Source organism: Anolis carolinensis, unplaced genomic scaffold, assembly GCF_035594765.1.
Source record: "Anolis carolinensis isolate JA03-04 unplaced genomic scaffold, rAnoCar3.1.pri scaffold_8, whole genome shotgun sequence".
Classification (NCBI taxonomy): domain Eukaryota; kingdom Metazoa; phylum Chordata; class Lepidosauria; order Squamata; family Dactyloidae; genus Anolis; species Anolis carolinensis.
The window spans coordinates 22,024,866-22,043,457 of NW_026943819.1; the positions used below are offsets into that span (position 1 = coordinate 22,024,866).

General features: G+C 39.6%; 1 protein-coding gene across 4 annotated transcripts in view; it reads left to right on the forward strand.

The window, feature by feature from the left end:
* Nucleotides 1–18,592, forward strand: part of opcml (opioid binding protein/cell adhesion molecule like) — a 934,533-nt gene that overhangs the window by 802,620 nt on the left and 113,321 nt on the right. For all 4 annotated transcript variants that reach the window (XM_062961394.1, XM_062961393.1, XM_062961395.1 and 1 more), the window contains one exon: nucleotides 8,863–8,988. In XM_062961394.1, the coding sequence (XP_062817464.1) occupies nucleotides 8,863–8,988 (126 nt within the window). The remainder of the gene's footprint in view (nucleotides 1–8,862; nucleotides 8,989–18,592) is intronic.

Genomic DNA, 18,592 nt, shown 5'->3' on the forward strand with positions numbered 1-18,592 from the left:
AACGTTGGAATGAGAAAGTGCCATCAGACTGGATGATGAAGCAGCTGTTCCCCCCTGTGGCCAGAATCGAACATCCCCTCAGGAGAAAGTTAAATTGTCTCTGCGTCTGTCTGTTGTCTCTGTCTCGGTTCGATGTGTTTATGGGCATTGAATGTTTGCCCTATATGTACATAATGTGATCCGCCCTGAGTCCCCTTCAACGTGAGAAGGGCGGAATATAAATACTGTAAATAAATAAATAAATAAATAAAACATACCAATGTGAGTAGATGAATAGGTACCGCTCTGGCGGGAAGGTAACAGCGCTCCATGCAGTCATGCCGGCCACATGACCTTGGAGGTGTCTACAGACAATGCCGACTCTTCAGCTTAGAAATGGAGATGAGCACCACACCCCAGAGTCAGACATGACTGGACTTAACGTCAGGGGAAACCTTTACCTTTACCCTATATATAAAAGAGTGATGGTATCACGGCAGCGGACAAAACAACAAAAGTAAACACCCCACAAACTCAAAAATTGATAGCACAACCCCTCATCCATGCCTCTAGGTTGATACAACAAAAAGAAAAGAAAAATAAAGTCCTAATTAGAGGGAGAGGAATAATTGTTTTTATCCAATAGCTGCCAGTTAGAAGACTAAGCTCCGCTCACTTGGTCTCTTAGCAACCCACTCAGCCCAGGGGACCCTTTACCTTAACTACCACCAATTCCTCAATACTTTATTTCCCATACCACCATACTTCACCACAGCAACGCGTGGCCGGGCACAGCTAGTTACCTTATACAATGCAAACTGCAGTGCTCTTTAAGAACTGTAAACCATGATAAGCAAAGTGTATCAGGACTTGATCACATAAACTACACTGCTTGGTGAAAGTGACTCCACAGACTAAATCTCTGTGTTGACACCTGGAACTCTGCACTGATCCACAAATGTGCATTCAGTTCTTTAAAAAATCAGTTCAAGTTTAGTGTGTGTAGTATGTGTCAGCACACCCCATCTCCTGAATCAGTTCCAGGACTTTCAACATAATCATCCACACATTAAAACTGCTTCTTTCTATTCTAGTTCCACTCTGGATTAAGTGATCAGTGTAGATGTGCCTCAGGACAACTGGAACTAAAGGGGAACCAGGGCTTGAAGCTTTGATAGAGTGATCGCATGAAGATCAGGGCAGCAATGGGGATTGGGGATCTGTAGTAGATGAAGATCCATTTCCAGCCAAAAGAAAAAGGGAGGATGATAGAATAAAGAAGTGATTCTGTAGTACTCTTGCACAACTGAGTCCATGATGTTCAGAACCTAGATGCAAGATTCAAGAATTTCACAAGCCTCCCTAAGCAAAACAGGTCTACGTCACAAATGCCAGGAGGAGAGAAGCAGTGAATAAGGCTATAAATACTCCTGCTGAGAGATGCTCTGGAAACAATTGTTATAAACCACCAAAGCACAGCTTGAGTGGTTTGTGATGTCACGAGAATCATGGTGTGTATTTATATCCTAGCAATTCATAATAATTTGTACTCATTCCCTATCATCTCTCCTCACAAAATACAATGTAGTGGAGAGAAGCACTCATAAATAGAACGTTATTGGATCTGACATGACATGATATAATGTGTTATCTAAGTGGGGGCATTCAGGAGAGGGCATTTCAGGAGCCGAAGCCCAGAAATGCAGGTAGAGCTGGATTTGCTGTGGATATAAAAGCATTGACAGCATTACAGTTTCCAGAGATGTTGCCTCATTGGGTCTTCATTTTGCTTGTTATAAAGATCCATATATAGAATCGTGCAAAGATCACAGTGAACAAAAGATAGTTTAATTATCGCAGATCAATGTTTTAGGGGTATAGCTACAGACAGGGATAAAAAGAGGACATTGCCCTCCCATACAAGGCGAACAAATGACTGGGTGCACAGAATATTTATTTGAGGGTCAATGCTATCATTTTGCACCTACTATATCAACATGGTGCTGCATTTGGCCCACTTTTGATTGGGGATCAGTATCAAATGATATTAAAGCTACCATACAACCATGAAACAATAATACAAATGCTATAATACAATACATCTTATACTTATGTTCTTAATATTATTACCAAAGACTAAACAATGCACTTGGTTGATTTCATTGAGAAAAGACTTACACAAAAGCTGAGGTTAACCCTGGAAAGATTTCCTGGCATTCAGTTCCAATCTTCAGCAGAGCAACATTGTGTGAACTCACATTCTCCAGGGTGAAATCCAAGTTCAGGCCTCTCTGTAATAGTGTGTGATGTATTACGCAATTTCATATCATGTTTTGAACAAAAGTAAAAAGGTGAAGGTTTCCCCTGACGTTAAGTCCAGTCATGTCTAACTCTGGGGGTTGGTGTTCATCTCCATTTCTAAACCCAAGAGCCAGCGTTGTCCGTAGACACCTCCAAGGTCATGTGGCCGGCATGACTGCATGGAGCGCCGTTACCTTCCTGCCAGAGCGATACCTATTAATCTACTCACATTGGCATGTTTTCGAACTGCTAGGTTGGCAGGAACTGGGGCTAACAACGGGTGCTCATTCCGCTCCCGGGATTTGAATCTGGAACCTTTCGGTTTGCAAGTTCAGCAGCTCAGCGCTTTAACGCACTTCGCCACCGGGGCTCCTAAACAAAAGTAACAGGAGACTAATCCAGAACAAACTACTTTCTGGAAAAAAAAGGATACGTAATGTCAAATGCACATGCTCAGGTTCCAGGAAATATTTCTATAACAGAATCCTTATTTTTACTGATATGCGTAAAATGACGTTTGGGGTCTTAATGAAAATTAATACCCCAAATTTGCAGGTGGGAAGGGGAAATTATCTCTGGCCAACTTTAGCTTAGTTTTGCAGGGGAGAAATCTCATTGTCTATTATTTGTCTATTTATTAAAAAAATCACCTTTTTGGACTACAACTCATGCTGATTTGGCCTTGGAGATTCTGAGTTTGTAATCCAACTAGCTGATCCCTCTTCCCTAAGAGAGAAAATAGATGTCTTTTCGAAACAGCTCAGATCTTCCCTTTCTTTCTTAGCAAATGGGTGGAGGATCCGAAACAGTGTTGAGACTGTCTGTGGAGCATGTGACACCCCTCAATATAGAAAATGAGGGATTCCAGAGAAAGATAGAATATTGCAATAGAGAGAGGAACACCCTCAAAGAGTGAAACATTTGGTTCTTCAACCTTCCAAATTGCCATGCCAAGAGGCAAGAACTGTGAGGTTTTCTCCTCCCTTATCTATTTTTTTTGACTCACTGCTTGAAGTGCCACTAGTAGATGGGCCATTTTCTGAACTTACGTGGGACATTCCTTATTTTCTCTATGGAGATACGGGCCTCAGTGCTAAAGTGCAGTTCTTTAGCTTGTGTCCCTTTAAAAGAGGGTCACACCTGAAAGCCAAGTCTAATCCTCCTCATCAGGAGGAAGTGGCTGCTGTTGCGTTTGTTTTGTCTTACATCCCCTGTTAGAGCTGGCTAGCTGCTCACCTTGCCTGCGGTGATGGCAGACTTTATCTTCCATGTCTGCTCTTGTAATCCTGGATAATCTCCTTCATTTGAATATACACCGAAAAAAAGCCCTTCGCTCTTGTGGAGCTCTTGATGCATTTCCAGGGATGGACCTTACTCTGAGCCTAGAAGGGGACCCACCTTCTCCTTGAACCAGATTCTTATTCCTTTTACAGTCGTTGCGATGCGAAAGTGAGATACCAAGGACATAATAACTTCCATAGCAACCAACTGTGAAGGCACAAACAAGAGATTATGATTCAGGTGGGGAATAAAGAGTAGAGACACAGATGAATCCTTCAAGAACATGTTTTCACGCCCATGTCCTTTGTAATAAAGACCCAGTGAACAGAAATATAAGGGAAATGTAGATTCAAAAAGGCTGAATCATTCCTCTCCATAGGTTGTTTTTCATCTTTCCACAAGGCTTCAAGCTGTCCTTTAAATCTGCTCTGCATTATATTGCCAAAGTAATAGATTGAAAACTAAAGTATTTTTTTACTCTTTCTACGTATTTCTCAGAGATGTTGAGATAGTTTGAAATTATCTCTCCTTCCCAATCTCTCTTTTTTCCAGTTTAAACAAAGGGTGTATTATTGGGGTGGAGCGAAGTAGAAGGAACAGGAGAGAGACAATTGGAACCAATTTTCTACATTCATAGCTACATGCTATTTTCCAGAATTGTACCACAGAATCTATATAATCTAGACCATCCATTCACAGCATAGTGCCTTCTAGATATATCTGACTATATTTTTTCATCATTCCCGTACCTTGTTTTCCCGAAAATAAGACAGTGTCTTATATTAATTTTTGCTCCCAAAGATGTTCAGGTGATGTCTTACTTTTCCATGAAGAAGAATTCACATTTATTGTTGAAGAAAAAAAATGAACATTTATTATATACTGTACAGTAGTTGTCATCACAAACCAGCATAACCAAACAAACTATGAATCTTATCAAGAATTTTGTGTTACTACCATTATTTCCATGTACAACAATCTATGGTACGTACCTGCAAGTTCTGGTGTTTTCTTTGGCGGGCATGCTTCCAAACAAAAACAAAATCATGTTCCTTTGGGGAGTCTCTGGAGAGTATACTGTATATACTCAAGTATAAGCCTAGTTTTTCAGCTCTTTTTTAAAGACTGAAATAGCCCCTCTCGGCTTATAATTATACTCGGGTGAGGGTCCCGGTTGGCTTACATTTGGGTCAGCTTATACTTGAGAATATATGGAACATTTATTATTTTTCTCTATTATTATTGGTATTATTACATGTATTATTTTTCTCTATTATTGTTGCTACTATTACATTTATTTTACTCTATTATTATTATTATTATTATTATTATTATTATTATTATTATTATTAATAATACATTTATTTCACTGATCTTATTATTATTATTGCATTTATCATTTTACTCTATTTATTATTACTTGTATTATTTTCCTGTATTATTATTATTATTGTTACATGTATTATTTTACTCTGTTATAATTAAAAGGCTACATAAGCACATTTACATTAAAGAAGATGAGAATAATGATTTAAGTCTTATCTTAAATTTGAGCTTTATGTAAATACATACAGTACAGTCTCACTTATCCAACACTCACTTATCCAACGCATTTTTGTAGTCAGTGTTTTCAATGCATTGTGATATTTTGGTGCTAAATTCGTAAATACAGTAATTACTACATAGCATTAATGTGTAATGAACTACTTTTTCTGTCAAATTTGTTGTATAACACGATGTTTTGGTGCTTAATTTGTAAAATCATAACCTATTTTGATGTTTAATAGGCTTTTTCTTAATCCCTCCTTATTATCCAACATATTCGCTTATCCAACATTCTGCCGGCCCGTTTATGTTGGATAAGTGAGACTCTGCTGTATTCAAAAACATTTAACCTACTGATGCCTCAATTAATGTAATTTTATTGGTACAGTAGAGTCTCACTTATCCAACATTCGCTTATCCAACATTCTGGATTATCCAACGTATTTTTGTAGTCTATGTTTTCAATATATCGTGATATTTTGGTGCTAAATTAGTAAATACAGTAATTACTACATAGCATTATTGCGTATTGAACTACTTTTTCTGTCAAATTTGTTGTATAACATGATGTTTTGGTGCTTAATTTGTAAAATCATAACCTAATTTGATGTTTAATAGGCTTTTCCTTAATCCCTCCTTATTATCCAACATATTCGCTTATCCAACATTCTGCCAGCCCGTTTATGTTGGATAAGTGAGACTCTACTGTATCTGTTTTTATTTCTGAAATTTACCACCCTCGGCTTATACTGGAGTCAATGTTTTCCCAGTTTTTTTGTGGTAAAATTAGGTGCCTTGGCTCATATTTGGGTCGGCTTATACTTTAGTATATATGGTAATTTGTCATTTTGGAAACATTTGGGCAAGGTACAGGGCTCTGAAGGTCTGTATGGCCCACAAAGATCCAGGGGAGGATAAAATTCCTCTTAGCTCAAGATAGACATGGCCTCAATATTTGGTCACAATCATGTACCTTGCCAAATGTTATTGGATGCCCAACATTCTTCACCGCTGGATATTCTTTCTAGAGTTTATAGAGACTTCATCTGGATGAATCTTATTCTTATCCATATTCTTACATGACTGCAAAACAAAAACAACAACAAAACCAAGATGGGGGCTAGGAAAACAGAGAGTTGAAGTTATGCAGATAGCAGCAAATCCTACTTTTACTGCTCGTTCTTAAAATATCTTGGCACCTGAGTGTGATAAGCTAAATAAAAATTGATGGGTGACATGTAAAACATGAAGCCCTTCCTCCTTCTCAAATGCATAGACACATGTTGTCCATTTCGTGTTCATATATATTTCATGCAACATATACATTTATTTATGACATAGTGATGTTTCTTTCCCTCTGTATGCATTCTTGTGTGCCTATTCTTGAGTGGTTTCTTGTAGTTTTTATAAATAGCTTTCGTTTGTTAGGGCAATAGTGTACACAATGCCATCTGATTTTAACTGTGCATCTTAATCTTATCAAGATCATTGTTGTTCACTGTTTTATTATGTGTGTTCAGTTTTAAGTATTGTTGTATACTGAAATCAGAGAGGTAAAAGATGGTTTATAAATAATTTAAATAAGCAAGCAAATAAAATATTTACATTTAAGTAGATCCTCTTAATTTTAATGATTTTGTTGAGATTTTAAAAGGATGTTTAAGGTTCAATGAAAATAAAATGAGGATGGGATAGCCATGGGAGGATCTATCACCTTATTCATGCTGCTTTAGTGCCATGAGGAAACCTAGAATGAACTAGCTCTGATATCTGCACTTAATTTGGGACATCTTTGTACACTCTTTCCCAAAATTTCTCTTCCTTATATGATCTCAAGAAAGTAGCAAAGAACCCTACTCTATGGCTGGATGGCCATCTGTCGGGGGTGCTTTGAATGAGATTTTCCTGCTTCTTGCAGGGGGTTGGACTGGATGGCCCGTGAGGTCTCTACGATTCTATGAAAGTGGCTACTCCTAGAAATAAAACAAGCAGACCTAAGCCTGGGGATGATGGAAACAGTGCTCATCATTTGCTCAACCATGGAATGTAGTAGTTCCAGAAATGTCATGTATTGATGTATCTACTACAATAGAGTCCCAGTTATTCGACATAAACGGGCGGACCGAATGTCGAATAACTGGATCTGACGGATAATAGGGAGGCCCTATTATCCAGCAAGCTGGTTGAAGGAAGTGTCCCGTGCACGTTGCTAGGTAGATAGCAAGCTACCTAGCAACGTGCAGGAGCGCTTCTGCTCCGCCTCTTGGGAGGTGCCCTGCGCGTTGCTAGGTAGATAACAAGCTACCTAGCAACACGCACAGGCGCTTCGCTAAGCCGAGTGCTCACCACTGCGCCCCTTGGGAAGCGCCTGCGCGCGTTGCTAGGTAGCTTGCTATCTACCTAGCAACGCGCACAGGCGCCTCCCAAGGGGCAGAGCGGCGAGCACTCGGCTTAGCGAAGCGCATGTGCGTGTTGCTAGGTAGCTTGCTATCTACCTAGCAACGTGCACGGGTGCTTCTCTGCTCGCCGCCCTGCCTCTTGGGAGGTGCCTGTGCGCGTTGCTAGGTAGATAGCAAGCTACCTAGCAACATGCATGAGCGCCTCCCAAGGGGCCTGGGACGTCGGATAATACGGAGTGTCGGTTAACCGGAAGTCGGTTAACCAGAACTCTACTGTACTTTGCAACACATTTTCAGTAAACAGTAGGTCCTCCATATCCACTGATTCCATGTCCCCAAATCTAGGCAACTGTGGTTTAATATTTGAAATATTTGAAAATCAACAAAGTGACTTAGCTGGAGCAATCAGGATGGCATTGTTTGTGGTTCGCTAACGCATGAGCCAGCTCATGCATGGTTTGTTGGCCTGTGGTTGTTTTCAGGAAATGCTCACTGATATGCAACTCTCAGCACTCAACATTTTATATAAGGAACTTGAGCATCCACATATTTTGGTATCTGTGACAGACCCTGAAACCAATTTCCCACAGATATGGATGGCCAACTTTATAGTGTTCCTACACTAGCTAGGGATGGGAAAGAATTCCAAAGAAAGAAATCAGGATTGGACATCAGAAACATGGTGCCAAATTCATGCCATTATCTGTTGTGAATTAAACCCCTTCTGGATTCTGAGCCCAAACTGAAATGAAATTAATGTGATTTGTGCTGTGTCTTTTGAAGTACAGCAGAGTCTCACTTATCCAAGCCTCGCTTATCCAAGCCTCTGGATAATCCAAGCATTTTTGTAGTCAATGTTTTCAATATATCGTGATATTTTGGTGCTAAATTCGTAAATACAGTAATTACAACATAACATTACTGCGTATTGAACTACTTTTTCTGTCAAATTTGTTGTATAACATGACGTTTTAGTGCTTAATTTGTAAAATCATAACCTAATTTGACGTTTAATAGGCTTTTCCTTAATCCCTCTTTATAATCCAAGATATTCGCTTATCCAAGCTTCTACCGGCCCGTTTAGCTTGGATAAGTGAGACTCTACTGTATGTCCATCATGGTTCACCTCCACTGCCCCTTTTGTTTGGACACCTACGCTCAACAGAAATTGTATCAGGTGTTGCAAAATAGATTTGCACAGCTTTTGATCCAATTTGGCACTCAGACTCTGCTGAATGACGGTAATGTTTTTGACATTCCAGATTTCAAAAAACGAGCAGAGAAGAATTGGTCCATCAATAGCGTCAACAGAAGGGCTGACCATGTACTGATTTCCTCCTATTGTTTCTTGTTGCAGTTCCTCCCCAGATTATCAATATCACATCAGACATTGCAGTTAATGAAGGCAGCAGTGTAACCCTCTTGTGCTTGGCATTTGGGAGACCAGAACCAACAGTCACATGGAAGCATCTCTCTGGCAAAGGTAAGATATTTTTCTGAAGTGTCGAGATGGGGAACCCATGCACAAGCAACCAGGAGAGAGGGACAAGGCGAGTTTTGAATTGTATAGGGAGACATGACAAATATTCTGTGGCATTGTATACCTCTTTGTGGACATTCTAAGGGATGTGATGTTTTTGTAATTAGAAAGCTAGAGACATTCAAGATTGTTGGGTTTTCTTCAGTTGGGCATTGGTGGGGATTTTTGGAGTATGGTCATCTCATTTTTTTTGTATTGTGTGAGGTTGTTGTTGGTTCTTAGGTGTAATGAAAAATCCATAGGCTATGGATTGATACATAAATGACCACCACTTATCAGGCAGAAATATATTTAAGCACACCACACCCACAAGAGGCTGATAGGAGTGTCTTCTGACAAAATAGCAGAAACTGCAAAGAAGAATTGATAGCATGTGCCAGCTTGATACATATTGTAAATGGGTTCAATTTAAATGGCCTTAATTGTAGTGCTCTAAAGCAATGTTGCGTCCCATTCTTGAGTATTTTCTATTCTAAATTCATGATATGGCAGATGATTGGCCACAATATGAAGTGGCAGCCAGTTCAGAGTCTCCTAATGGGTCAGAGAAAGTTCTTGAAGAATTTCACATTCAAGGTTCAAGTTATCATTGGTGAATTGTGTGAGGGGTCCTGAAGAATACAATTTTTAGACTACTGTGATGTGGGTAGCTTGATATGTATTGTCCACCCTGACATGTCATTTAAATGGGTTCAATTTAAATGACCTTAATTGTAGTGCTCTAAAGCAATGTTGCATCCCATTCTTAAGTATTTTCTATTCTAAATTCATGATATGGCAAATGATTGGCCACAATATGAAGTTGCAACCAGTTCTCCTAATGGGTCAGAGAAAGTTCTTGAAGAATATCACATTCGAGGTTCAAGTTATACATTGGCGAATTGAATGGGAAGTCCTGGTAGAATACAATTTTTTAGACTACTGTGATATGGTTAATCATGTTTCCAGAATTTTCCACTGATTTTGTCATTCTGAATCTCTTGGTTTTCTTTATGAATTAGAAATGAAGCATTAGGATTTTTCCATTGTTTACCAGATGTTGTTCAGAACATACCGTACATACTGCTTGCCATAGCTCTTGGCTCATTCAGCTCATCTACACCCATCTTCCCTTCCTTTCGCTTATAGAATTACCAACACACGTTTTCTAGGAAAATAAAAGCAAATAAAAATAAGAAAACAAAAGAGAACAAAACCCCTAAAGCCATATTGATAGAATTGTGTAGATTCTCTTTCTCTGTTGTAATATATCATAGCACATGCAAGTATCAGTGAAATATAGCAGAGTGAAGTGGGGCAAGAATCTCAGTCTAATTGGGCTCAGTTATACCATGCTCGCTTCTCTCTCTTCCTCTCTTTTAAAAATATAGGTTTATCTCCCCCCACTGCTTCATCAATACATGCATTCACAACAGAAATACAAATTGGAAGTGGAAAACATAAAATGAACTCGGGAGGGGGTTGAATGCTGGAGCAAGTGAGCATGCTCCCATTCTGTCATCATTTTTTTGAAATTCTCCTGGAATCCAGAAGGGAATACACAATATACAGAACCAGAAAAAGAAAGTAGTAGGACGAATGAAATCATCCTGCAATATTAGAAGCACAATTTTACTGGTCACATTCGTCATGTAGTGGTCAAATTAGTAATGTTCGGCACTTCTAATTTAATAGGGATTATTTAGCAATGAGGGAGCCCCAGTGGTGAAGTGTGTTAAAGCGCTGAGCTGCTGAACTTGCAGACCGAAAGGTGCCAGGTTCAAATCCCGGGAGCTGAATGAGCGCCCGCTGTTAGCCCCAGCTCCTGCCAACCTAGCAGTTCGAAAACATGCCAATGTGAGTAGATCAATAGGTACCGCTCCAGCGGGAAGGTAACGGAGCTCCATGCAGTCATGCCGGCCACATGACCTTGATGGTGTCTATGGACAACACCGGCTCTTCGGCTTAGAAATGGAGATGAGCACCAACCCCCAGAGTGAGACATGACTGGACTTAACGCCAGGGGAAATCTTTACCTTTGCCTATTTAGCAACATGAAAAATGTAGATGAAAAACAGGCCAAATGTGGCCTGAGCACTACATGAAGCCCCTCAAATGCCACTTCACCAAGTCTCCCAACACTTAAAATAATGTTTGATTTTCAAAGGTTTTTTGCCTGAAAACTATGTAGAAAATCCCCCAAACATATAAAAACATGGCCAAAAACCATTTCCAAGTCAAGTGTACAAACCCATCAGAAAAAAGATTATCTTTTATTATGTGCTCAAACGTGGAAATGTTTTTCCAAATACAGTAGACCTTCCACTTTTACAATGGCTAAGGACACATGATTTTACTAATGTGGAAAAAAAACATGAATTTTAAGAAGTTTTTTTTTTCTTCTGAGAGGACACATATCTAGGAACCTCAATGTTCTCCATGTATTGTCAATGTTCACCACAGGTTGACTTTAAAAGTTACATTGGATGACTATGAGATCCCTAGATAGTAAAGGTAAAGGTTTCCCCTGACGTTAAGTCCAGTCATGACCGACTCTGGGGGTTGGTGTTCATCTCCATTTCTAAGCTGAAGAGCCGGCATTGTCCATAGACACCTCCAAGGTCATGTGGCCAGCATGACTGCATGGAGCGCTGTTATCATCCCGCCGGAGCAGTACCTATTGATCTACTCACATTTGCATGTTTTTGACCTGCTAGGTTGGCAGGAGCTGGGGCTAACAGCGGGTGCTCATTCCACTCCCGGGATTTGAACCTGGGACCTTTTGGTCCGCAAGTTCAGCAGCTCAGCGCTTTAACACACTGTGCCATCAGGGCCCCCCGATCCCTAGATAGAAGATATTAATCGTCATCAAATCCATAAATAATTAAATCCATAAAAAGTTAAGCCTGCAAATGTGGATGACCAATTCAAAATAATGACAGGAAGGTATACAATATCTCTTTCTGTTGCCACTTTACAGTGAGATGCAGAAGAAAATGCAGATATTTGAGCTTGATGTAAGGGACAGTGCTTTGCCGAGTGATCTGGAAATTGAACCCTGAGCAGTTGTCATTCCTGGTTTAAATTATATATTAGTCAGGAAGTGAAATGAGAAATTTGCTCTGTCTCTTTGACCAGGTAAAACAAAAAACAAGAAGCACCTGACCCAATTCAGATATAGTTACCTAAGTGAAGACAAGAGACTAACTTAACTACCCACATATTAAGTCCAGCTTGTTCTTTGTGATTACTCAGTGATGTTACATTACACCCCCATTTTTCAAGAATGGGAAACCCCAAAAGTGAACAAGCAGACCAACTAATATTTTCTTTGGGCCTGCGTCTGCATCTGACACTTTGCCAAAAGGGTTTGAAAATGAGCGCATTGTCCATGTGCTGAAAGTCCCTGTCTGTTTCAGCTCCAGCACTTCCTCCGCTTCCGAGGGATATTGTTCAGCACCGTGTTTGTAAAGAAGCTTTTCAGGGTCTTTGCATAAAAAGTGCTTAAGTAAACAAAAGCGACAGCTACCTTGGAATAGAAAAGCGCTTTCAGGAAGGAGATCCTCATTTCTTCGATAGCCAAAGAAAGGAATGGATTATCTTTGAAAACATGCTCAAAGCAAGGAGCGGGCTTTTATAACAACAACAATGCATCATGTCTGTGTCTCAGGCTGCTTCTGTCCCAAGGCACTCGGTGGAGAGACACTGAAGATTAGAGACTCTTAGCCTCCCGCAAATTGGGTCAGCAGCACCCACCCCCTCCTAGAAATGCAGAGTTGCAATGTTTCCACAATCTCTTTGGGTCCTCGTAGGAACAAAATCCCACTTGACACATCCGGGCTCTAGGAGTGATGAAGTGGGAAACATTCCGGTTTCCAAATGGACAACACACTTTTAGTAAAAGACTGGCAGCAGATTAAAATGCTCACATTTAACCCCCATCCCTTCTCACAAACCTGGAGTTTTATAATAATTTCTATATATTCCACTTAACTCCTTTTGCTTGGTTCCCAGAACTGTGTCACCTTGCTTCTAGCAATTTCTAGTTGGTCATTTACCATAGCAAGAAGCTTTGCATACACACAAAGCTTCTGACATTGGGCAGATGATTCATAAAGGCCACCAGTGAGTCTCCGTCCCCAGTAGGTCTGAGAATGTCTCCTCCATTACTTAAAAGTGCCAGAAAATGCTTATTTATTTATTTATTTATTTATTTATGTACAATATTTATATTCCGCCCTTCTCACCCCGAAGGGGACTCAGGGTGGATTACAATGAACATATATATGGCAAACATACAATGCCATCAGACAAACAACATACAGTATAGACACACACAGAGACATTTAACATTTCCAGCTTCATGAGGGTATGCTCGATTCCGGCCACAGGGGGAGCTGTTGCTTCACCGTCCACTAGTGACACCGAGTACTGTACTTCCTCATTCCTTTCCGTCTTGCTGGCAGTTTTATAGTTAAATTAGCCTCCCGCATAAAGCGTACCTAAATTTCCTAATTGACAGATGCAACTGTCTTTCGGGCTGCTTAGGTAAACAGCAAGCCGGGCTATTTAATGGTTGGGAGTTTAACCCGACCCGGGCTTCAAACTCATGACCTCTTGGTCAGTAGTGATTTATTGCAGCTGGTTACTAGCCAACTGCTCCACAGCCCGGCCCTTCTTCTGGAAGGATGGTGAAGGAAGGTTGGAGAAGCACAGATGTTTGGGCTGTAGCAGCATGTATGTAGTAAGCAATGCAATAAACTGTGCCTGGACTAGGAAAATGGTATTTAGCCAATCCTACTGTAGCCATGTGTGCCTGCCTTCAACAGCACATGCCTCCAGAATCATTTGCTGAGGATGTGTGAACAGTAAAAAAAAATAGACCACAGGGGAGAGTAAACAAGCTTGGTTTTACCTTTCAGCTTGTTAAAAATAATAGTCCTATACATTAGGCCAATAAAAAGGAAAGCATAAGGTGGAGACTGGTGAAAAAGAACTTATCAAAATGCATTATGGGCAAAGTCTTGAAATGGACTCTAAAATATTTAAATATATATATGTTTATTTATCTAAGGTTGACCTGACCTGGTGTTTCACTTCACATATGGGTATTCTTAGCCTTGAATAAAAAAATCTACTGAAATATTCCAAACAGCTCATTGTTTTTGTATTCCAGGACGTATCCCTATTTTTTCCCATATTATTTATGTTTCTGGGACCAGATTTTTCAGTTGAATAAATGATTCCCAGGAACATATATGCTTCATTAACTAAGGTGTATCTGTACAAGTTGACCAACCATGAATACCAAGTACTGTGGACTATATTTCAGAGTAAAAACTCCTTTAAGGATCCCTTGCCTAAGAAAATCCTATGAAATTCATGAGGTCACCAAAAGTCGGCATGCAAATTCAAGGCACACATACACAAACATATTCATCTGTATGGGGTATGTGATAGGAGTAACAATGGGTTGGGAATCAGTTGTGCTCATATTCTAATGAGAGATCATTATTATTATTTCTCAAACCATCTGGAGAATTAACAGTTGAGAAACAACTGCTTTTTCTCAGCTGTAATACTGTACATACTCGAATATAAGCCGACCCGAATATAAGCCGAGATACCTAATTTTACCATAAAAAACTGGGAAAACTTCTTGACTCGAGTATAAGCCAAGGGTGGGAAATGCAGCAGCTAACGGTAAATTTCAAAATAAAAATAGATACCAATAAAATTACATTAACTGAGGCATCAGCAAGTTAAATATTTTTGAATATTTACCGTATTTCAAAGAAAAAAAACAGTAAACTAGCTCTGTAAGTGGAAAAGTAGGGTCAACAAAAACAATATGGTATTAACAATAACTTAACAACAACAACAACAATAAAACTTCATTTGTACTCCGCCCTATCTCCCCATGGGGACTCAGGCTGGCTTCCAACATAGTAACAGGCAACATTTAATGCCTATATAAACAATGCAGAGCTAAATAGATATATAATTATATATACTAATTTCACATATGCATTTTCCCCTGAAACATTTGCAAATCCTCTCTATATATGTGCATTTCCCTCCGGCATCTATCTAGAAATCTGTCTCTGTGTGTGTGCATTTCCCCTGTAGTATTTGCAAGCCCTATATATCTATATTCATATATATCTCTCTATATATAGATAATTATATCTGCATAGGATTTGCAAAGACTTGCAAACATGTGAGGCAAAAATTCATATATAAAAATAATGTATACACATAGATACATACAGTTATATGGAAATCTCTAGATATATATATGTATATAGGACTTGCAAAGACTTGCAAACATATGAGGGGAAATTCATATATAAAATTAATATATATAGAGTGATACAAATATTTAGGTACATTAGGCACCTTAATCTTCCTTCTTGTTTACAAGTTCCACTCAGTGCACTTTGCCCAGCTCATTTTATGTTTTTATTGCTGTGTTTTTCATGTGTTTTATAATGATTGTGATTTTTAATGCCTTTTAAATTTATTTGTGTGTTTTTGTAATAACTGTATACTGTATGCTGGTTTTATATCTGTAAGCCACCCCAAGTCCCTCTGGGGAGATGGTGGCGGGGTACAAAAATAAAATTATTATTATTATTATTATTATTATTATTATTATTATTATTATTATTACATAGGTATTGCAAAGGCTTGCAAGGGGAAGTGCCCACATATCTGTAGCAGAAATTAACACATATTTCAGGGACAATTGCTTTTATAAGATTAATGGGGTCTTCTTCCTGACTTGCAAGGGCTTATTTTCCTTTTCAAAACATTCCCTTGGTTAAGAGCAAGGGAGGCTTTGGAAATGTAAATACTGATAAGGGAAGGTAAGATGAGAGAGAAATATATCATTAATTGCAAGCAATGGCCTCCAGGCTCTGCTGCCAGGCTTGACCTTGACCCGATTATAAGTCGGGGGAGGCTTTTTCAGCTGATAAAAAGGGCTGAAAAACTTGGCTTATCTTCGAGCATATACAGTAGTTGCTGTAGTCAATGAGAAATGCATTAAAAGATTTCTATCCGTAGTTGGCATGCAAGGGCAGATGACATAAGATTAAGGGCTTCGGGTAGTCCATTGTGATTGTAGAAGGACCTTCTGAGTATGGAACGCATGCTCCCAAGTGTATCATTTCCATACAAAATTGAACACTTAAATATTAAAAGGAAACATGTACCATTTAAAGTGCCAAATATCACGTCTAGTTAAGGTTGTTTATGCATCTCTTCTCCGCCAGAAGTACAACGTTCCATACCAATCAGGTTCATTTTAAATATATATATCTCCAATAACCCACCATATCTAAGAATAATAGAACAAGCAACACCAGTCATCAATATAATGAGTAGCTTCTAACCATTTGTTTAGTGGGGAGGAAAACTGCAACAGTGTAAGGACAGCATTGAATATGGTCATAATCTATGTATCCATTCCAACAGAACTCAGAAGTGACAAGAACTTAATCCAAATCACTCTCTCTTTCATAGGCAAATGTTTTTCTATATTCTGATTAAAATTTGATTAGGCCGCCAGGAGTGGGATGGAATTTTTTTTTCCTTTGGGCAAATATTGTCCCCAAGTTGCCACTTAAGTGATTCCTGGTTTATATGGTAAAAATACACATAGCACCAGTATTACTGTTTGGGGACTTAGAAGCAACAGAATATGAGCCAAAGCACAATGTACCAGAAACCTGTAGCATCACTCTTTTAAATTTTATTTTCTTCCTTTTTTCATCTGCAGCCAGTGAAGCAAAGCATCTTTCAGATGCTAAAAATCCCTTGCATATATTTAGTTGATTCTAAATACATATTTATATAAGCCTGGGGAGATTTCCAAAGACACTGTGGTTTCTGGTAAATTCTTTAAGACATGTAGGCATGCATAGGAACATGCAGACACACGCCTTCCAATGGATATTTAATTCCCCCTTAAACAAGAAACAGAAGCAGTTGATGTGGTTGGCTTTATATGCAGAGAGGGGGAAAAGATCTATTCTCCCAAGCGTGTTCCTTAACTATTAACTATTTATTTACATTTATTTATTCATAGTATTTATATTCCGCCCTTCTCACCCCGAAGGGGACTCAGGGCGGATTACAATAAACACATATATGGCAAACATTCAATGCCAACAGACAAACAACATATATAGACAGACACAGAGGCATTTAACATTTTTTTCCAGCTTCACGATTCCGGCCACAGGGGGAGCTGTTGCTTCACTGTCCACTAGTGGCTGTACTTCCTCATTCCTTTCCTCGTGTTTTGCTGGCAGTTTTATAATGTTGTAGTTAAATTAGCCTCCCGCCTACAGCGTACCTAAATTTCCCTACTTGACAGATGCAACTGTCTTTCGGGGCTGCATAGGTCAACAGCAAGCCGGGCTATTTAATGGTCGGGGGCTTCGAACTCATGACCTCTCGGTCAATAGTGATTTATTGCAGCTGGTTACTAGCCAGTTGCGCCACAGCCCGGCCCTTAACTATCTGTTCCTTAACAAGTTAAATGTTCCTTAATCTCTTTTACAAGGGCCCCCGGTGGCACAGTGTGTTAAAGCGCTGAGCTGCTGAACTTGCGGACCAAAAGGTGCCAAGTTCAAATCCCGGGAGCTGAATGAGCGCCCGCTGTTAGCCCCAGCTCCTGCCAACCTAGCAGTTCGAAAACATGCCAATGTGAGTAGATCAATAGGTACCGCTCCGGCGGGAAGGTAACAGCGCTCCATGCAGTCATGCCAGCCACATGACCTTGGAGGTGTCTACAGACAACGCCGGCTCTTCGGCTTAGAAATGGAGATGAGCACCAACCCCCAGAGTCGGTCACGACTGGACTTATCATCAGGGGAAAACCTTTACCTTACCTTTTTAAATCTCTTTTATATGTGGATTGGGAATTTGTGCCTTTAGGATGATATTGGAGCATAATTCCTATCATCCTCATGAATGGTTATGCCAGTAAAAGCCATTAAAAGTTGTAGACCAACAGTTCTACTTCTTAGATATGGAAGAAATGGCCAGAACAAAGAATAATGAATATTTGTAGGAAGGTTTTTGGGGCTGCCTTCTAGTGGCAGGTGGAAAAAATAGTTGTATTTCAGTTATAATGTTAGGTGGTAGCAAACAAACCCTTCTTTTAGAATCAGGGAAGAGGGACAGCATAAAAACTGGCATTACAATGAAGGCAATGTGGCCACCTAAGAGATCCTGGAAGGCCATATTCAGTGAGGATCCTGAGGTTCCTCACTGCAATAATCTCTACCCTGAGTTCTTTGGAGGTGGGATAGTAACCATAATTTGATATCATTTGAGAGAGGCTGCAGATAGAGCAATATGTGGTCAGGATTCCTCCTGTTGCTCTCTCCTTTCTTCTCTCTCTCTCCCTATCTCTTTCTCTCTCCCCCTTTACTTGCATTTCTACTTTGGCTCCCTGCTGGGACTGGAAATTGCAGAAACACTCGAAAAGGATACTTTATTGAATCTTAATAAACCCGAGTCATCTTGATAAACATTAGCAAATTCAACTTTGCAG